General features: G+C 37.7%; 1 protein-coding gene across 1 annotated transcript; it reads left to right on the forward strand.

Annotated features, from left to right (window-relative positions):
- The first annotated feature begins 2,175 nt into the window (after positions 1-2,175).
- Positions 2,176-14,441, forward strand: CCDC28A (coiled-coil domain containing 28A). Its single transcript, XM_090279913.1, has 6 exons — positions 2,176-2,241; positions 4,307-4,489; positions 8,070-8,233; positions 8,931-9,085; positions 11,242-11,264; positions 14,261-14,441. The coding sequence occupies exons 2-6, from the start codon at positions 4,332-4,334 to the stop codon at positions 14,313-14,315; spliced, it is 555 nt and encodes a 184-aa protein (XP_090136039.1). The 5' UTR covers positions 2,176-2,241; positions 4,307-4,331; the 3' UTR covers positions 14,316-14,441.
- Positions 14,442-22,598: the final 8,157 nt, after the last annotated feature.

Here is a 22,598-nt window from a genome sequence, read left to right on the forward strand (position 1 = left end):
AAGGACATGACCACAGCAAGCAGATGTGGTGGACAGCCAATCTTCCGTAGCAAGCTGAAGAGTCCGCTTCGACTGACCAGATCAAACGCCTTCGTGAGGTCAATAAAGGCGAGGTAGAGTGGTTTATGCTGCTCGTGACACTTCTCCTGCAGCTGGCGTAGGGAGAAGATCATGTCCACTGTTGAGCGGCCAGCTCTGAAGCCACACTGGGACTCTGGGTAGACGCGGGAAGCAAGGGTCTGCAGGCGGGCAAGAGCGACCCGGGCTCTCAATACAGAACTTCAAATATCTGAAATGTGTACATTTTGAAGGTTACCTTCTTGTGTCCTTACATTGTATTGGGGGTTGCAAATTCAAATACCACAGGGTTCACTAAGATTGGTACAAAGGCAGAGAGACTTAGAGGAAAACTAGAGATCACTTGAATTGATCTAAAGGAGGCAGATGCTCTTCAGCTTGAATTGTTGTTGCCAGGCTACAGTGCAGATCTAGGGTGGTCAGAGCATCCTATTATTGTTGGGACATCATTTTTTTTATTCCTCCAATTTTAACCATCAGCAACCAATGTGCAAAAATTAAAACAGCATGTAAATCACCAGTTTGCAAACTCTGCTCATAGGGATAAGACAATTCAGAGATTAGTTAAGAGACAAGATTAGTTTTGGGAAAAGATACTGAGAAGATTGTATCCTATTGCATATTTTGTAATGGTGAAAACAGTAAGTAACCTAACTATCCATCACTATGGGAATTCTCAAATAATTTGTGGCAAACTTATTTAATAGAATACTATATAGTTAAAACAAATGAAGTCTATCCATATGTATCAATGTGGGTAGATTTCCAAGACACAGAATTGGGTGAAAAGTTAAGTTTTAGATCAATACACAAAATATAGCATTCATGTAAAACTTCAAAAGCCCAAAGTCATTCTCTATATTGTTTATAAATACTTTGTAAAAGTACAAAAAACCTAGATTAGGAAGAGGGATATCAAATTTAAGATCATGGTTGCCTCTCAGAAGGGAAGTAGGTGGCTACTGCTTTATCTGTATTATTCAACTTATTTAAAAATATAAAACAACAAAACATAACATCCATTGATTCTGATAGTGGGCCTATGGATGTTTACTGTTTTTTTTTTATTTTTAAAAACATTTCATAACTTTAAAACATGGGTAATTGGGTTCGTGTTTCCTCCGCCTCCCTACAATTGATACACTCTCTAGCCTCCCTGGTGTTGATACAATCCCTAGATTCGGTTTCCCGTTTCCTCAATAGCAAACGCGAGAAAGTCTGTGGTGCTCTACCGGTCTGTGAACCAAAAACCTTCCACCGCACTCCCAATCCCACACGGGAGGGCTATCCAAACTAGGAAATGAAAATGATGTCTCCCCTCATTTAGGAAAGTTCCATCTCTCTCAATCCTCAATTCTTTCTTCAGAGGTAGGATGTGTCTCGGCAACAGAGACGTGGATTTAACAACCTGTGTTTATTTTTAGCTTCCTCTTTACTAAAACGGGGATTCTAACACCTACCTCACAAAATCATAGTGAAGTTTAGAGAAAACGTATGTCTAGTGCCTGAACAGAGTAGCTATTAATAGTAGTAGTAATAAGATCGCATTTAAATTCTGATTAGGCTCAGGAGCACGGTTTTTCACGCTGCCTTCCAAACCCACATCGGTTTACCTTGCCAAATCCCAGTTTGTTACGGAGACAATCCACGAATGGTTGCTATGGCGACATTCTGGCTCCGCCTCCGAGTTTGCTCGAATAGTACGCTGGGAATTGTAGTGCCTACAAGCTGACACTAACCAAGGGGGCGGGGCAGCTTCCGAAAAGAGCACTATATTTCTCGTTCCTGCGTCCTCCGCCACCCTTTAGCCTTCCCTGCTTTTGGGCCACGGAACTCAAAATGAAAACTCAGCTACGGATCTTCTTTTCCACGCCTGCGGAAGGCACGGCTGAAGGCAGGCCAGGTAAAGCACTGAGGTGTCAAGGGCGGAGACCCGGGAGGGACCTGTGCGGCAGGAAGAGGCGAGGCTCCCGCCTAGGGCTTGCGGCTCCACCTCCTTACGTCACTTCCGTCAACAAAGGGCGCTGTCTTGGTGCGGGTCCGGGATGTGACCCCGGCTCAAGCTGCCGCAGTACCTTCCGCGGCTGCAGCTGCGGTGGTGGCTTCGGAGGCTCCGGGGTCTTTGTGGGTTGAGGAAGAAGACCCGATCCCCTCCTTCCTCAGGTATGAAGTGTAAGCAAAGGCACCCCCACAATGGCCAGCTTTAGGCCCCTCCCTCTACCCACTCTGGCCTGTGCTGGAATCGGGGTGGTGAAGGGTTGTCAAATTGGTGGAATGAGGTGAGGTCAGGACGGACTCCTAGGGGTCCTGCTGGGAGGGTGTGGGCCCGCAATCAAAACCAGTCTGAGTAAACAATGGGCCGTTCAGAAGGCCTTTTCTAGCTGGTTCTTCGCTTCTTGGTGTAGAAGCCGGATTTCAGTGCTCTTGTGACAGAGATGTTACCTTCCAAATACCGATACGTTTCGAGCCTCTCAGAACATCTTAGTTTAGGCCGCTATTGGTTTAGTTGCATTGCTTTACTTCCGAAGTTTTTCTTCGTGTATTAGCTTTAAATTCAAAGGTCAGCGTGTTTATATGAATCATCATTTCATACAGGCCCTTGCCTCTTTAGAAAATTCAACATTCCATCGTCTCTATTCAGTTTCTCGTAAGTTCCATATCATTTTGTGTTGCATGCTGAAAGAACCCCCAAATATCAGTTCTGTTACTAAAAATGCTTCTTTACAGGAAAAATGGTTAGCCAAGATTTCAGAGGATTTTCACTTCATATCCGAGATTAGATACTGGGCGTTAGAGCGTTCCCTTGAAAACCTTTATATATTAACCAGCTTTATTTTCCTAAATCATCCATCTAAAAATATACCCCTACATTTCCTTTTTATTTATGCATAATATTAAATTCTTCTTAATCATAAGATGAGAAATTTATATGACTATTTACCTATCAGATTCTGAAGTGCCTTAGGAGCACGAAGTCTTTTTTTTTCTTTTTTTTAATACGTTGAATTGCATTTAATCATGCTATGACTGTTCAAAAAGATTCAAACACACTGATGGCCTAAAATAATTAATTGAGGGTTATAATGAAAACAGATGTTTTGCCCTTGTCTGGAACCGGTGCCCCGAGCCCTGTAATTGAAACCACTGAGCGCAGTTCTCTCAGGCTGACCCCAGACAATCATATCTGGAGCTGTGGCACCTCCAAAGAAAATAAAGTAAGGGGATAGTACTGGGTAAACAGAAAGTCTTACATATATTCTCTATGAAAGGGTCAGCTGTAACTTCATAGTGTAACTTTTTTGATACGAGCAAAACTAAACATATATAATGAAGTTCCACATTTCCATGGAAATAGGTAGAGAAAGTATATGAAAAATAGTTACGGGCCCTGGCCGGTGTGGCTCGGTTGTTGGGGCGTCATCCTGCAAAGCAAAAGATCACGGGTTCAATTCCTGGTCAGGACACATGCCTGGGTTGCAGTCTGGTCCCCGGTTGGGGTACGTGCAAGAGGCAACCCATCCATATTTCTCTCTCACATAGATGTTCCTCTCCCTCTCTTCCTCCCTTCCCCTCTCTCTGAAAATAAAGAAATACAATCTTTTTTTAAAAGTACTTACGGAATAAGTTTAATTTTGCATAACTTCACCTGCTCAAAGAACTATAATGAGTATTATCCCTAGACAGACGTTGAGTTTCTGTTTGGTGGTTGAAATAAGGTTTGTAGTTACTAGTTCAAATGCAGATATCCCTGTCAATTATACATCTGTCTGAATCTAGTTGGTTCTTCTAAGAATATATTTTAGAAGGGAGATCTATAGGCCAGCTGGAGCTTGAGTCAGGATGGGAATCTCATGTGGCTGTCTTTTTTTATTTATTTTTTAATGTATCATTCCCCTTCATAACGTAGATTTTTTGAGGGCAGGGACTTTGCCTTGTTCATTACTGTCTCCCTAATGCCCAGAATAGTGCTGGCAACTGGAAGAGAGTTAATATTTGTGGGACGAGTGAATAAAGAAAATGATGAAAAAAATATTTGTCTGATAGACAATTTGTCTTAGGGCTTCTGTATACAAGTATGTTAGACTAAATTTAAGGTGTCCTTACTCTTAACTTTCTCTAACAACCTCTGAAGTTCTTGATCTTCTTTCGGCCTATGAAGGGGGGCATTTGAACCTTTTTCATTTTGGTGTATTATGCATACCTGTGTATTTTTGCTGTATTTCTTTAGGTCTTAAGAAACTGGCCTTTAAACAATGGAGGAGCGGAAAGTGAAGAGGAGGAGTCCGAAGTCTTTTAGTGCCCACTCTACTCAGGTTGTTAATGCCAAAAAAAATGCCATTCCAGTTAGTAAAAGCACAGGGTTTTCAAATCCTGCATCACAATCAACTTCACAGCGACCCAAGTTGAAAAGGCGAGTTTTTCTCTTTCACAGTATCATAGCAAAATGCTATTAAAGTAAATACTAAATCCTATAAGTCTTAAAACATTTTTTTCTCTTGACTTTTAAAACAATTGAGACACATACTATATGTGACTTAGAAAAAAATTTAGAAATCTTAAAGTGTGTGTATAGAGATGAGTGCAAAATGAATGATGGGTTTAAAGGTCCTTACTCAGTCTCATATTAAAATAAAGAGAGCAAGAAAACTTGTAGTTGATGAGCTAGCCAGAAGTGGGATAAAGGATGGATATATATATATAATTTTTTTAACTAAGATGAGTTTTTGTGCTTTGGTAATTTTTTTTTTAAGTGTGGTTTCATTGTTTTTATAGAAAGTTTATTTTAAAAACTCAAACACAGGAAGAATTCAGAGCAGAGATTTAAAACACTAAAATTTCATGACCTACTAATTAATATTTGGTGAACATCATTTGTCTTCAGACTCTAAAGCAGTGGTTCTCAACCTTCCTAATGCCGTGACCCTTTAATACAGTTCCTCATGTTGTGGTGACCTCCAACCATAAAATTACTTTTGTTGCTACTTCATAACTGTAATTTTGCTGCTGTTATGAATTGTAATGTAAATATATGATATGCAGGATGTATTTTCATTGTTACAAATTGAACATAATTAAAGGATAGTGATTAACCATAAAAACAATATGTAATTATATATGTGTTTTCCGATGGTCTTAGGCAACCCCTGTGAAAGGGTCATTCGACCCCCAAAGGGATCACGACCCACAGGTTGAGAACCGGTGCTCTAAAGGAAACAGGAATGACAAATTTAAATGTGATGTACATTACTGTTGCGCATGTGTGACTGTTTTGTATTAAATATTTGGAAAGCAAGATAACTTTTTTCTTTTTTAGAGAAGCATTTCATAACCTTAATTCTTTTTCTAATTACTATTAAATTAACTTACTTCCAATTGCAAGCTCTTCATGGAGAGTCAGTTAAGGAAGCAATGCTTGTAGTACGTTGTGGCCATTGGGTTTCCACAAAGGAAAAGATGAAATTCTTTCCTTGACGATGGTCCCACACTCCGAGGAAACAGAAGGGAATAGCCAAAGACACTGGAAAGGAACATTCCCGTAAGATTAAACGATAAACAATAAGAGTTATTAGGTTTTCTTTTGAATAAATTATCAGATTGGAAAGGGATTTCCCTTCTGGCTGAGTTTAATCTACAGTCAAATTTTAAATATGGTTATGGTTGGAGGAAAAAGAAAGCCAAGAGATTTTAAAGGTAATTACTCCTTTTTCTAAATTTTTATAGCAGTTTGTTTATATCTCATTGTCATTTTCTACCTTGTACTTTATTTCTCTACCCTCCTCTGGAAGGAGAAGGAGGGGGGCTGTATTAATAATCCTTATATGTCAGACAATACTTAGAGTGGGGTTTTACACCTAGTATAATTCTAATGAGTGCTTTTCTATTGTAGGATTATTTTAATATAAAATGAGACTGACATGATCAAAAACAACATTGAAGTAGAATAAACAAATTTTTATTTTCTTTTTGGATAAAACTTCCAATGTGAAAGAAAAGATATATACTAAAACCATGAAGTCTATAGTAGCTTATCTCAGATTTTAATGTGAATATGGATCTCTTGGGGCTCTTTTTAATAAGATTTTATTTATTTACTTTTAGAGAGAGGGGAGGAAAGGAGAGAAATATCAATGTGCAAGAGATACATCGATTGGTTGCCTCTTGCATGCCCCAAACTGGGGACCTGGCCTGCAACCCAGGATTCTACACTGACTGAGACTCGAACCAGCAACTTTTCAGTTTGCAGGCCAGCATTCAATCCACTGAGCCACACCAGCCAGGACTTGGGGATTTTTTTTTAATGCAGATTCCAAATCAGTTAGTCTGGGATAGGGCTTCAGATAAGCATTTCTAATTAGCTTGAAGGTGATGTTGATGCTATGGGTCTTAGACCGCATTTTGAGTAGCAAGGTACTAAATAATGATATGTATACCTAATATGTATATAAGATACAGATCTTGCTTTGTGAAGAGCTGTTGCTGACCTACTGTCAACAGCCCATGTGTTCTAAGTTGATTTCTTGTTAAGAGTATTAGTTTCTTTCTTGCTTATGCCCTTCCCCTCAGCCGCCATATAGCCTATTTATCTTATCCTTATTGTGGTAAATACACTTATGGAAAAGATGTCTTCATGCAACATTAGAAAGAAATTAACTGAGTCCTGAATATGTGTATATGTCAGGATCTGTAGTATATGTGTTGGAGCTATACAGATAATACACAAGCCCTTCTTCCTCTTTTGCCTGGTGAACTCCTACCTTTTCCTTAAGGCTTCACTCGCATACCACCTTTAGGAAGTTTCCTCTGCCTACCCCTAGGCTGAGTGAACCGCTCTTCCTCTGTTCCCATGTCACTCAAGTGTTTGAGAGCCTGACATATACTATAACAGATATGTGTGATAAGAACTGATCTAGTCTAGGAGTTCTGAAAGGCCGTCCCGAGGAAGTAGCATTGAAACCGAGCCTTGCAGGATGTGTGGGAGGTAGCCTGACAAAGATGGCAGTAAGGGGAAGGACGTAATGTCGGCAGAGGATCAGCATGTAGGTAGATAAGGGAATAGAATTCCAGGAGGCAAAGAGATTCGGAATGTCTAAAGCATGGATAGACAGGGGAGGATAGTGTTTCTTAAGGATATTGGGCTTCATGCAGCAGGCAGTGCAAAGCTACTGAAGGATTTGAATTACATTATATGCTCTGATTTTACTTTTTAAAAAATTGACTTGGCTGCTCTGTCGGGAGGGAAGGGGGATCAGAGACAACACATAGAGACAGGAAGACCAGTTAGAAAGGTGTTGGAGTAGCTCGGTGAAGAGAGGGTAGTGGCAGTGGAGAAGAGAGCTAGAAAGCTTAGAGACGTATTATGGTTATTATCAAATGGACTTCATGACTCCATGAGGGACCTTAGGAAGTTAGAGGACTCAAAGTTAGTAGCAGGTTTTTAGCGCTCCATCATATGGTGCTCATGAATTTATGTGTCTCTTTCTCCTTAGACTGGGTACTCTTCCCTGCAGTGATTATGTCACGTGCATCTTTATATACCCAGTATCTGGCCTGGTGACACCTACCAAGGAGGGGCTCCATGACCACTTGCTGAATGACTGATGGTTCATGAAACAAATAGGGTGAAGTTTAGAAGGGGAAGGTGTATATGCTGAGAAATAATATAAAACATAGGGTAGTAAAAATACTAATTCTCTTTTTAGTTTTTTGTAATCCAAAAATTAGCATATTATATAAATGTATTAACCAAACTTTTTCTATACCTTAGTAGCTGTATTTTATACATTGCTTTGAGATTTTCACAACCTGTTCTTTTGGTTTCTGGCTTGAGATTACTGGTTTTATTTAGTATTGAATTTGTTCTGATTTCTTGTTTTTAAGGGAAATTCCATTTAATTCACAAATTTTGCTTAAGCTAGAACAGTCTGAAAATAATCATTTCTTTTTAAAGATAGCTATCTACAATTGATTTTTTAAGTGCTTCATATTTGCAGGGTGATGAAAGAGAAGACGAAACCTCAGGGTGGAGAAGGAAAAGGTGCTCAGTCAACTCCAATTCAGCATTCCTTTCTTACTGACGTTTCAGACGTCCAGGAGATGGAGAAGGGGCTTCTCAGCCTTTTGAATGATTTCCACTCTGGAAAACTTCAAGCATTTGGTAAGCAATAGATGATTGTATTTACCATTTTTCTTTTCAGGATTTTTACATCCTATTTTCTGCGTGTATTTTGCTATTCCTTTTTAAAGTGTCATTTTCTACTGTTAAAAGAAAGAGTCCAGAGGCAGAAGATGCAGTCATCTTAGACTTCATTTATCAATTAAGTTGTACTGTGTATACAATTGAAAATATTACATTGTGTTTCTCATGCTTCATAACATTCCACGTGCTTCATGAATTTTTTCATATTCAGTTCTTAAAGGAGGAATATGTAACTGGTTGGCAAAGGATTTGTGGTTGAAATTTTTATATGACTTAATTTCATTGAGATTATTATAAAATGTTGGTTTAATTGATTCAAATGACAGTTGTCAGATTGGAGATGATTAGATGATGCTATTGCTTCTATATATGATATTACTGTTGAAAAGAGATATCTTCTTTACCTAAAGGATATTTTAAAAAAATCTCTCACATATGATTTGATTAGTGCCTGTTGTCATTTCTTAGATTGTCATTGTTTTCCTGGTCAGAAATTTGATTTATTATATTTAGAATATATGCAATCATTAACAAAGTAATTTACAAAAGAAGATACTCAATTTCTTTTGCAGCACCTAGAGTTTAAAAGTATTTCCTCAAGACAGATAGTTAGAACTGTCTTAATCTTTATTAACGTTCTGGAATGTTTCCCCAGGAAATGAATGTTCCATTGAACAGATGGAGCACGTTCGGGGAATGCAGGAGAAATTAGCTCGCTTGAATTTGGAGCTCTATGGGGAGTTAGAGGAACTTCCTGAGGATAAGAGGAAAACAGCCAGTGACTCTAATCTGGATAGGCTTCTGTCTGATGTGAGTATAGTTCTTTTTCTTTATAAATCTTTCCTTAATATTTTTATTGACATAAAATTTTACTATTTTAACTATTTTCAAGTATACAATAAAGTGTTTTTTAGTATATTCACAGTGTTGTGCAGACATCACCACTGTCTGATTTCAGAACATTTTCATCGCTCCAAAAAGAAATCCTGTAACTGTCAGTTCTCTCCACTCCTCATCTCCTAGGAACCACTAATCTACTTTCTGTCTCTATGAATTTGCCTATTCTGAACATGTCATATAAGTGGAATCATACGACATGTGGATTTTTGTTGGGATTCTTTCATTTAGTGTAATGTTTTCAAGTTTCATCCATGTTGTACTTTATTCTTTTTTAAAAGAAATTATAGTCCAAAGATATTATACATATGTTCTGAGAATGCTGGCAAATCTTAATGCGAAATACTAGCTTCTGTATATATGTGATATGATAAGAACTTAAGATGTAGAAAATATATGTCAAAAAATCCTGACATGATTAATACGTATTGTATTATTTATTCAGGATGTTACTTATTTTTAAATACAGAACTACATTTGTTATTTATGGTAATTTAATACATTTTCACGTGTACTAGCTTGCTAGAGTTGCCATAACAAAGTACTATAGACTGGGTAGCTAAACAACAGAAATTTATTTTGGCTCAAAGTTGGACATAAGGAGTGGGCAGGGTTGGTTTCCTCTGAGGCCTCTCTCCTTGGCTTGTGGATGGTCATATTCATGTTCACATGGCGTTCTTCCTTTTATGTGTGGGTACCTGTGTCCAGATTTCATTATCTTGTCATTGGATTAGGTCCCACCCTAACACCCTTATTTTAACTTACTTACTTCTTTAAAGACTCTGTCTCCAAATACCCTCACTTTCTAAGGTGCTAAGGGATAGGACTCAAACATGAATTTTGAGAGGACATTCTTCTACTGGGAAATGTTAATTAAATTTGCCTCTTTATATATATTTTTTGGAACAAAAATTAATAAAAATTGAATTCAGTGTACTTTCAGAATAGTTTCCATGTTCACCAATGACATTCTGTTGCTTTTTTCTGTCTTTCGAATTAAGTAAGTGTGAGGGAAATTACATGCCCATACTTTAAAAATTTCAAGCCTATACTTTTTATTTCAAGTCTACTGTGTTCATTGTTGCAACTACAGTAGTCCCTCTCTATATCACGGTTCACTTATTGCAGCCTCACTGTATTGTGGGATTTTAAAAAATATTATATTTAATTATTTATCTCAGATTTTTCACTATATCACGGGATTTTGCGGTACTGTATATGTATGTCGTTAAAGTTACGTAGGTTTAAGAGTGTAGCATATGTTTAAGAACAGAAGTAGTGTTTATAAAAGTGTGGAAAAGGTTAATAAGGGACTGGGAAAGGTTAATGAGGGACTGGGAATGGTTTATAAGTGTGTGGGAAGGGTTTGTAAAGCCTTAAAATATATATAAATACTAAAATAAATGTAAGGTTCCTACCTCGCGGATTTTCACCTATCGCGGGAGCATCTAGAATGTAATACCCATGATAAGTGAGGGAATACTGTATTTCCTTTTACCAGTTCCTCTTAGGAAATGCAAGTTTAATTTGTAATACATTTAGGAGAGTGACTGTGGTATGCTGAAAATAACACTGAATTTGAAACCAGAAAGCTTTTGTTTAGTCCAGGGTCTGCATTTGTAACTTGGAGCAATTTAACATTTCTGCAACTCAGATTTTTCCCTCTAGGGGCTATTAATTCTACCTCATACTGAAAACTGAATGTCACATAAAATCTTTTCGTAATCCTTAAAGGTTTTAAAGATTTTAATAATTGAAATGGCAACTTTTTTTCTTTTAAAAACTATTATTAGAGATGATTATAATTATGCCTGGTTTTAAGTATACTTATGAAACCCCAGTTTTTATCATCTGATTTAATTCTCTTCGCATATTCTTGTTTAATAAATACTAAAGCTACTTTATAATTTTTTGTATAAGTGAGTTTTTGAAAAGTTTTTTCTTTAATATTTTACTTTTTCATTTAAAGAAAGCTTAAATGAAAAATAATTTATTTAAAAATGTAGTTATATTTATTATTATATTTATCTTATAAAAATTAAAAATAAATGTGTTTCTTTGTGTTACAGTTAGAAGAATTGAATTCTTCCATGTATCCTTTGCAATGAAAAGCCTGCAACTTAATTTCTGCTGAATAGTCCCAATCATGTTTTAGAAAGATGTGATATTTAGAGATAGTGAACCAAGACACCTGCTATTATTTACTGGAGCTATCTTTCTTCCCCGTTGGTTTCCAAATGGCGTTTTCTAGTTGTTTTGTTTGTTTCTGGTTTGTTCTGCTTTACTTTGTATTGCTTTAAAAAAATTTTTTTAATTAAGAGAGTTGAGGATTAGCCTAGTAGTTATATAAATTATTTTGAATCTTAGATTCTGAGGCTCAGTGGCAGTTGGATATCCATATATACTATGCTTCATTGAATATTATTACATAGAATATTTAAATGCATAAAACTGAAAATTAAACATTCAAGGGATACTTGCATAGCTTGTAAAATGACATTTTCATAATTAGGTGTACAAAGTGTATTACAGGATCAGCCAAGGTACATGTTAAATATTCAGGTTCTCACATTTCAATTTAGAGCAATTACTTCAGGAACTTTTCAAAATGTATTTTTTTAACATAGTGATGGGCACAGTGTGAGGTATATAAGAACAATAGGAAATGATCCTACCTATGAAATAATTTCATTTGAGAGGAAACACATACCCTTTGAATCAAATAATGAGAGATACTAGAAAGGATATTGTAAAGTCAAAAGATTTAATTTTTGAAATTTGGTTCCACATTTTGGTACTGTAACCTTGGGCAAATTGTTTAATATTTCAGTGCCCTCTGTAATATGCATTGATTGCTACCCAGACTAATGTGTATGTGAAATTTTCCAAACCACATTATATATATATATAATTATATATATGCAAATTATTATTACTATAGCAATGCTGTTATTAACTGCTGAATTTTACAATAACAACAATGAAGAAGTAGGGAGGTATATTCAAATCCAGTAATAACAATTTATAGCAAATCTTTATTGAATACTTCGAATTTGCCAAGTCTTATTTGGGCCTACCCTTGAAAGTAGATGGTGTATACTCCCCATTTTGCAGAAAATTTTGAGAAGCCACATAAACTATGGGGAGAGATTAATGTAGGTATCATTATCGACATCATTTAAGAAAGACTTAAATACAAGGATAAGATATGAATTAATTAGGGGGCTTTTCTTAGAAGCAGTTCCTAGTTCTTGGTTCTTTATATTTGTTCCAAGCTTTATATTCTTTCTAGGCTATGACTCTTTAAGTATCTCCTATACTGTAACATGAGTTTTTGTTAAACATGCAGACCTGTTTGTCTCACCCCTTCCCTGGTGTCAGCCACCACAGTAACACAAGGCAACGTGGCAGAACACAAGACACGTGCTTGGATTGCTTGGTTTCAGATCTTGGTAAGCAGCTGTGCAGCCTTGAGCAAACTCTGGCCACCCTAGTTTCCTCATCTGTACTAACTGTTCTCCCTGCACTCATACTTTCCCCTCCTGATTCCGTCTCTGTCATCAGTGCCCCAGTTATTTCAGTCACCAAGATTATTTAAAAACCCCTCTATGACCATAGAGATATTGCTGATCAGTCATGGCACTTTTGCCACTGAGCCTGGAGATGGATATGAAATTGTATGCCGTCTTAGTTACAGTTAGTTGTCAGGCATCATTAGTTCTGCCTTTTATTCTTCCTTAATTCTCTGCCTTCCTCATCTGATTCCACAACCTTTCAAATATCTATTCCAACTCTAGAGCTGCACTGTCCAACATGGCAGCCATTAGCCACGTTGCACTAAACACAAATCTGGATTAGAAAGTGCTGTAAGTGTAATATGCACCCCTGATTCCAGAGATTTAATATGAAAAAAAGACTGTAAAGTATCTCAATATCTTTATAATGACATGTTAAAATGATAATTTTTTATACATTAGTGTAAATAAAATATATTTTAAAAAATTGTACCTGTCGTTTGCATTATATTTCTGTTGGACAGTGTTGCTGTAGACTTTAGATATTGCCACTAAATTCTCCTTAAAACATCACTTTCATCTTGCCATTCCTATTCCTTACCAAGTTTTTTTTTTTTTTTTTACCATGCCAAGCTTTCTAAAGCCTCTCAATAATTTGATCACAACCTCTACATCCTATTTTATTTTCTATTTCCACCACGTTGGTTCTCTGATGCCCAAGAGCACATCATGTTCATGTTTACCAATGCTTTTGTTCAGGTTGTACTTCCTGCCTAGAATTGCTCGGGCCTCCCCCTTCTCATCAAATAACACTGAAATTGACCACTTCCATAAAGCATTTTGTCTGTAACTCAAACTAGCATTCTGCTCTTTTTAGTCATTTGTTAGAGTTTTATGGGTGTTAAATCTCAGCCTTTCCACTGAACAAGAATGTCTTTGATGGCAGAGCTCATGTGTGTACCTTTTGGCTACTTCTCCCATACACATATTGCTCGCATTTAGTTCTCCATGTGTCCCTATCATTGTTTGAATTGGATCTTGAAAAATAGGTAGCAGGTAGACCATATAGATGAAAGGGGAAAACGAAAGGCAATGATGATGATAAGGGACTAATATGTGCAGAAATTCCACCTATTTCCAATTGTATAATTCAGAGAATTATAGGAGAGGTTTTAGAGCTATGAAGATTTTATTTTATTTCTTACTTTTGCAAAGAAATTGTTTTCCCAAGGATAATGAAATGGTGTTGTTTTCTCAGATAAAAATTTTTATACAGCAAATTTTTAGCTTTGCCTCTAATCAGCTCTTTACCATGAAAATGATTCTAACTGCATTAAAAGAACATAGTCTTGAGTCAGTGATTTTTTTTTGAAAGTCTTCAAATCCTAGGCATAGTTATAATTCACTACATTTAAAAATTGTCTTACCACTTCTAAGGTTCTAAGTAACAACATAGGCACTTTCCCTTTAAACATATATATTTTTAATGCCCCTATCTCTTATCCCCTGAGTGTAATTTCCAGAAACTTAAAAGACATAATAGAATGAAAATCTTCTTAACTGATGGCTTCAGACAAAAACTCCATTTGGCAGATGCACAAGATGTTCCAAGTACTTCTACCAGCTAAAATGAAGTGCAGCTGCTTTCTTGTGGTGATGAGAAACGCATCATTCTTCACTTTTCCAGCTGAGTCCGGCAGCAGAATCATCTTCCACAATAAGGAATTAAAGTAATTAAAGTGCAAATGCAATGATTTTTTTTCACATACTGCTTTTAGTAAATCTGACTCGCTGTAATTCACCGTAACTGAAGGCCTTGGCCTTGTGGAAGGCTTAATCAGGAAATGTGATACAGAGGTCGTGCTGCTATGCTTACTGTCGTTGCCTTCTAGGGTTATACTTGAAATGCATTGTGCTAAATGTTGTCCACAGGGCTGAAGGGGTCACCCTTCCTGAGCTCACCAAACTCATTCCACTGTTGATCCTGAGTCGATGATGCGCAGGCTTTATGTGGCAGCCTAGCTTCGGTTTACATTAGACAATCAGTACACATGCTGGTGTTTCCCAGTGGCCAGTGATAACAAAGTGTTAAATGAGTATTTGTGAAATTTGCTATTTTTAATAAAGTGATTGTTTTAAATTTGTCTCTGTTGTTTGTTTTGAAGAAGACTGTAGACTTCAATTGGGGAATATGAGTTCAGTTCTCAAAAGTAAAATGTGTTCAAAATATTTGAGGTTCTGTAACGTTTTGTTACAAGTTTTGCACCTTGTGCACATTTAAATGTGGGTGCAATGCAAAGAGCATGGGCTGTGAAGTTAGACCTTGATTTGAATCCGCACTCTGCTCCTTCGCTTTGTGTTCATGTACATTTACTCAGTTTATCTGAATTTAATTTTTTGTTTTTATCTAGAAAAAGAGGTTAATAATCAACTCCTAGTAATTGTCATGAGGAAGTAAAACACTGTGTACTAGGATGCTTAGCACAATAGTTGACACCAGCAATGTCTAGCAAACGTTAGCTTCCTCACCCTTTTCAAATAGCTTGATTGAAATAATCCATATACCATAGAATTTACCATTTTCAAGTGTACAAGTCAGTGGTTTTTAGTACATTCAGAGAGTTGTGCAGCCACCACCACAACCTATTCATCACCCCCAAAGAAACCCACTAGCATTCGCTCCCCGTCTTCCAAACCCCCCAGCACTTGGTAACCAGTAATTACTTTCTGTCTCTGTAATATAATTTGTCTAGTCTGGATGTTTTCTACAAATGGAATCATAGTGTACAATGCACAGTCTTTTGTGACTGGTTTCTCTTACTCAGCGTGGTGCTTTCAAAGTCCATTCATGTTGTAGCACTTATCAGAACTTCATCTCCTTTCACAGCCAAATCATATTCCATTGTACCAAAGTGGACCAGTTCACAGCTCAGTTGCCGTCCCTGTATAGAAGACTGGGCTTCTGCCTCCTTGTTTCCAGGCCACAGAAACGAACACCTAATTGGGTGCGGTGAGAGTGGGGATTCATTGGATGATAATAAAAAAATAATGGTTTTAGTAGTTTGGGGGATTGAGAGTTAATAGAATTTTGATCGATTTATCTAATTGGTCTTTTTAACTTTCCTTTTAAAAATGAAAAGACTACTAGAACATTAAATACAACCTGGGAGACATTTCTGTTGGGTTGAGACAATAGGGATTTCAGGGGGGAAACAGCACTCTGGGGTCTGACAGAATAAAAGGAAACTACCATGTGACATGTTTTTCTTGGATGGGTCCAAAGATAGACCCAGCAAAAGCTGTTTCCTGTGGATTAGTGACAGCAGCAGACTGGCCTTGTTTATTCATTTGTCCTTTGTGTCAAGGGACCGACCCATGTGGGTCCCAGGTAACAACACTTTTAACACCTAATTTGTATTCTTTTACACAACTTAAACATGTTAAAGGCAACGAGAGCCCAGCCTAGCTGGTGTGGTTCAGTAAATTGAGTGCCAGCCTGCAAACTGAAAGGCCTCTGGTTCGATTCCCAGTCAGGCCACGAGCCTGGGCTGCTGGCCAGGTTCCCAGTTGGGGCTGTGGGAGGCTACCACACATTGATGTTTCTCACCCTCTCTTTCTGCCTCCTTTTTCCTCTCTCTAAAAATAAATAAAATCTTAAGGGAAAAAAAAAAAGAAAAAGAACAACTGAAAGGCAACAGGAAAAAAATAAGGTGCCTGGCTTAAAATAAAATTTATTTATTATGTAGATGTTGCATATTCTTTGTAGATAAATTTTCATTACAGGTGACTTAAAAAATACTACCAGAGCAAACCAACTTCCAGACTTCTTAAACTTGTTTATTTACAAAAAATTAGATCATTCACATGATGCTTCTCATACTATGAATATTTTCCTTTGGTAGTAACTATTCATCTACAGAGAAAAGAAAAGAAATTAAAGGCTTCACAATAACTATTGAAAGACATTTTGACCAGAATCATTAGAAACCAATTAGGGTTTTGATTTTGGTACCTCCTGTATAATAATAAAATTGACAATAAGTAGAAAATATTCTGAAGATTTACTGAAGATAAGAAAGCCCACCTTTCCCATCCCATAGCCTTAAAATCGCTAACTTTCTCCGAGACAAAGCAAATGTTGGCTTGGGTACCCAGGAGTCCGGCAGCCTGGAGTCTCACCCCAGCTTCTGGGCTCTCAGGCCAGGAGAACACAGTGTTCACGCGGGTCCTGCCCATAGCCCTCCTCCTCTCCCTCTCGCCCTCGCCTTGGCCCAGCCCAGGTGAACTGTGGACCCTCCTGGCGGGGCGAAGGGCCCTGTGTTTCCGGTCGCTATGGAAACGGTGTGACGCCACTTTCTCCACGCCCCTACCCCCGCTGCCGCGAAGGTCTTGCTCCTGATTTTTCCTGCACGGTCCAAAGAGGCTGCTGCTGCTGGGTGTCGGGTCTCTCGGCCACCTCCTGGAGGTAAAGTCCTTGGCTTCTGGGCCGCATCTTTTGCTTGGAATGGCAGGGGCGCAGAGCCTGGGCTGGGTTAGGTTCCCCATGCAGCCTGGGGACGATTCTAGGCAGCACTGAGACAGGGCAGCACTGTCTCGATAGCCTTGAAGAACCTGAGCTACTGTGTAATTATCCAAGACTGAAGTGGCACTGGGGAGAAAGAACAATCTCTGAGTAGGGACAGGTTTAAGTTGGGCTGGGGCAAGAAAATGCTAACCTCCCCTGGAGCACTCATTTTGGGTGGAAATAAAGTCAAGCTATGGGCACTATGGAAAACACTGATTTTCATAGGACTCCAGAGTGGCTTACACGTTAAACTCGCTCCATCTGCCAGTTCTCACCCGCTTTCCCAGCCTGTATTCCAAAATGCAGGGAGAGAAGTGGGGAGGGAAGGGTATCCCCCCCTATACCAAATGAGTACCCCGAAAGGGGTAAGAGTTTACTTGTCACAGCCCAACTCAAACCCCACCCAACACAGATTTGTTTCTCCCCAGTGCCACTTCAGTCTCCTGGAATGTTGTGAAGCTGCTCAGGTTCTCCAAGGTCAAGGGTGGGAATTCTAGTGCCCTGCCTGAGAAGGTAATGAAGGAGAAATAGAAAGAAACTATAGCAATTATGGTTCGTGGTTATAATTGTATAGCTCTGAGTTAATATGCTAAGATTTGATGAATAGGACAAATAATTAAACCGTGGCACTTAAAAATACTTATCTTTTTAAAAAGAACTTACGCTGTACTTATTAATAAATCTTTCCATAAGTATCAGACCTGAATATTCTGACATCATCAATGTTAAAAGTTCAGAACAACCTAGGTCATTGTTTTCAGGGCCATCTTGACATTTGTGCACCTGAGGAACCTCAAAAGTCATGCTCTAAAAATTATTTCAGCCCTGGCTCATGTGGCTCTATGGACTGGGTGCCGGTCTGAGCCAGAGGTTGCAGCTTCAATTCCCAGTCAGGACACATGCATGGGTTGCAGGCCAGGTCCCTGGTTGGGGGCATGGGAGAGGCAATTGATTGCTGTTATCTCTTACACATCAAATTTTCTCTTCCCTTCCTTCTCCTTCCTTTCCCCTCTCTAAAAGATAAATAAATAAAATCTTTAAAAATCATTATTTCAGTGAGAGAAAGGAGGCATTGGGCATTTGACAAATCTGGAACAACATAACTGAATGAGTTTAAGTAATACAGTTGCTTCTGGTTATAGCTTTAATTCGATAGCTTTAAATGGAGCAAATTCAATATTTGATAATGTCCAGCTTCTGCTCATATACATGGCATTTCCTATCAGCTCCTGTGCTTTCCAATAACACAGATTTCCTCAAAATGTGCTGTGGCTTTCATTACGTTTGTGTATTTGATAAAAATTATATATCAGTTTATGTTCAAAGTAAGTCATGTTTTTACATGCCCTGAATAGGACATTTTGTTTAACTGGAATAGCTTTTAATTTCTGCCTTTTCACTAATCACATGCATTTTTTGCTGGGTTTTTTTTTTTTTTTTTTTTTTTTTTTTTCCTTTCTGGAATCTTTAAAACCAGATTACCTCTTGAGAGTCATATTTAAGGGATTGATTTGTTTTTTTCTCCGCCCCTACTAATTTATTCCTTCTTCATGCTTTAAGGGGAAGACTTGCTAATAGATGTTTTCTTTTCTTTAAAAAATTTTTTTTTATTGTTGTTTTATTACAGTTGTCCCAATTTTTCCCCTGTTACTCTCCACTGCCCTGACCCCCTTCCCATAGTCAGCCCCTGCCCTGTTGTCTGCGTCTATGGGACATTTATACTAGTTCCTTGCTAATAGATTTTTTCAATGCATAGAATCTAAAAGTTTCTCAAGGAAGAAATGCCACATAATATTCCTAAAGGTATTAGACAATAACTGGTGACTGCTATATTGTAAACATAATTCACAATCAGTACTTTTGCCCCAGAGTGAATTCTCATCCTAAGTACCCTAAAATACTTCCCTTCCTCCTAATTCACTAATGTCATGAAAGAATAATCTGTCAGATCTACCTAACAATTCAACTCTAAGATCATTTTACCATATAAATCATTGAACACAATGATAGAGATTATTAATAAGAAGATCACATAAGTTGATAAATTGTCAGAGTGGTGACACAGCTGTCAAAGCCTAATAATCAGTGAAGGAATTTGGCTCTTTTTAGCTAGTAACTTACTTTTCAGCCCTTGAATTTGTAAAGTTGGTAAAATATGAACTATTATTCCTTTACTCAGAAAATATGCATCAAATGCCTACTTATGGGCAGGCACTGTGTGGTAGACAGCTTCTAAAATGTCTCCCAATGACCCGAGATTCCTGGTGTCTGTGCCCTTGTGAATCTGTCCCTTCAAGTGTGGCTGGACTTGCTTCTAATGCAGGAGAGCCAACCTTTTCTTGAAAGGGCCAGGTAGAAAATATTTTTGGCTTGGTGGGCCATATGGCCACTTCTAATCACTCAACTCTGTGGTTGTAGTTATATGATTAGCTGTGTTCCAATAAAACTTTATTTACAAAAATGGATGGCAGGCAGTTATGGCCTGCTGACCATGTTTGTTGATTCTTGTTCTGATATACCATCTCTTCTGAGACCACGTTGCACAGACTGTGGCTTCCATGCTGTCTACCCTCTCATGCTCTTTCTTGCTTGTCATTTTGTGACCTAAGCTATGCAGAAGCCCTCAGCGGAGGATAGCTTCCAGTCAACAGCCAGAAAGGAAGTGAGGTCCTGGTTCCAATAGTCTGTGAGGAACTAAATTTGCCAACAACCACTTTCATGAGCTCAGAAGTGGATCATTCCCCAGTCCACCTTTGGGATGACTTCAGTCCCAGGAGACACCTGGATCCTGAGAGAGCCTGAGCTAGGGGACTGTGTTAAGTTGTGCCTTGACTCCTGACAGAAACTGTGAGATGATAGTGTTGGTTTTTTGAAGCTACTAAGTTTTGGGACTATTTGTTATGCAGCATTAGATAACCACACCAGATAACCAGTACACACTATAATAGGCTCCTATAACAATGAACCAGAGAAATGCTGCACCTACTTACTCCTCTTGGAAATATTAAATGTTGAAGTTTCCAAAACATCCTACAAAAAGAAACATGTTTAATTTTCTTCAATGAAGCCTTTCCCATACTGAATCATGGATTCTGTTTTTCTGGGAAACTCCTATTGATATTTTATGGAGCTACTATTTGGAGAAATATAAAATGCTTGAATATGAAAAGAAATCATTCCATTTACAGAAGTAGCTATTGCCAGCATGCCATTTCTCCCTGCGTTGAATAACTAGTCAGCAAAGCTACATTTGAGAGAATAAAGATAATCGTGTGGAAATTTATATCTCTATCCATATCTATATTTATAATATCTATATCTACATATGATGTACTGTACACTAGCAATGTTCAGCTCATTATGTAACTCGGTAATTTTTTAACATGAAGGATAATAATTTTGAGAATTCGCTTAATAAAAATCCCTCATGTTGGCTCTTGGAGGGATTTCACATAACAACAGCTGGGCATCTCATGAAACTGAGGATTTGTTTTGATTTAATGTTGATTCAGAAGTATTCGATTTCCCAAAGTGCCACGAGGTTTATCTGAACCACACATTATTACACTATAGTTCGCCAAGACACATCACTGGCTTACTTTACACATGAGAAAACTGAGGCTCAGAAACGAAATTATTTGTAAAGCTTCAATTTGGGAGGGGGAGTCAAAGCAGGGATCCAAATTCGGTACTGTCATACTGCCCTTGTAATATTTCTAAAATTATTCCTACCATATGCCTTTCCAATATATTCATTTTCAAAATGTGCTTCTATCTTATTGATGTGTAGTAAGTAGAGGCACTGCAAATTTTGTCTTATTCTCAAAATCTTCTGGCTCTCCAATGAAGTTTTTTCAGCTACTCCAGCCTCCATTTTTCCTTCTTGGAATTTGTAGCAACAAACAGTTGCTTAGGGATTTAAGACATTTCTGATGCTTGAATCACAGCTAGAATTTCACTGACAAGTGATCAGTAAATTTGAGTTTTAATATCTCCAGTAATGGGCATAACCTTCTGTGACAGCTAAAGCTGCTGAAGTGGTTGTTTTCCCACACAGATTGATCCAAAATCTATTTCTCTGACATCATCTGTTGTTCCTAAATGTGTCTTTTGGGGATTCACAAACCATATGTAATTGATTTTATATATAAAAAAGCCTTGAGATAGCTGATGTGTGTGTGTGTGTGTGTGTGTGTGTGTGTGAGTGAGAGAGAAAGGAGTCCTATTTTTTTTGTCTTTTAAAGAGATAACTTTGTTTTGTATGAATGGAAGAATCTATCTCTTCCTCTTTGATTTATCATCTCACCAGTGCTCACGTATACAGGAGCCTATTTTGGACTTTCTCTTTTGATATCCTTGTTTCAATGTCTGTCTCCATACTAACACCATGTCATTCAATTACACCAGCTTTATAGTGAGCCTTAATGTCTACAAACATGTCTCCCTCCTTTGTTCTTCCAGACTCTTTTGACTGTTTTGGCTCTTGAACCTTCCATAAGTATTTTAGGATCAGCTTTTCAGTTACACGCATGTGCACAATATCTCTTGGGATTTTTTTATTGAGAGCGCATTGAATCTGTAGATCAATTTAAAGAGAAATAATCTCTTCATTCTTCTGAGTCTCTAATTCTTGAATAAAATATATCTCTTCACTTATTTATATCTTTAAAATGTTTTTCAATAAAGTTTATAATTTTCTTCAAAAAGTTTATATTTTATTTTTTCTAGATACTTCATAATGTTTGATATTATTGTAAATGATATCTTCTCTAAAACATCTTGATTGAAAGAAAAGATATAGAAATATATTCAAATCATAGGTGTAGAACTCAATGAATGACAAAGTGACTCACCTGGGCTTCCACCACTAGATCAGTACCAGCACCTCCGAATCGCCCCTCACGTCCCTCCTTGTCATCACCTCCTCTTCCCCTCCAAAGGTAACCACCATCCTAACTTCTAACACTATAGTGTAGAAGTTTGTATAAATTAAACCATGCAAAATGTGTTATTTTGTTCCAGTTTGTTTTCTTTAATGTCTTATGTGTGTGAATCCTACGTGTTTGTGTGTAGCAGCAGATTGTTCATGGATGTATAGCATTCTGTTACATGAATATATGACAATATAGTTATCCTTTCAACTGTAGGTGGATGCTTGGGATTTTTCCAGTTTGCAGATGTCTGATACAGCTGTGAATATTGGTATGGATTTATCTGGTTCATATGTTCGTGTTTTTCTGTTGGGTCAAGTGTATGCACATGTTCATCTTTAGGAACTAATGCCAAAAATTTTCAAAGTACTTATATCACAGCAGCTGTACATGAGAGTTCTTCATGCACACAACAT

This window comes from Furipterus horrens, unplaced genomic scaffold (assembly GCF_987537825.1).
Source record: "Furipterus horrens unplaced genomic scaffold, mFurHor1.1.pri manual_scaffold_6, whole genome shotgun sequence".
NCBI lineage: Eukaryota > Metazoa > Chordata > Mammalia > Chiroptera > Furipteridae > Furipterus > Furipterus horrens.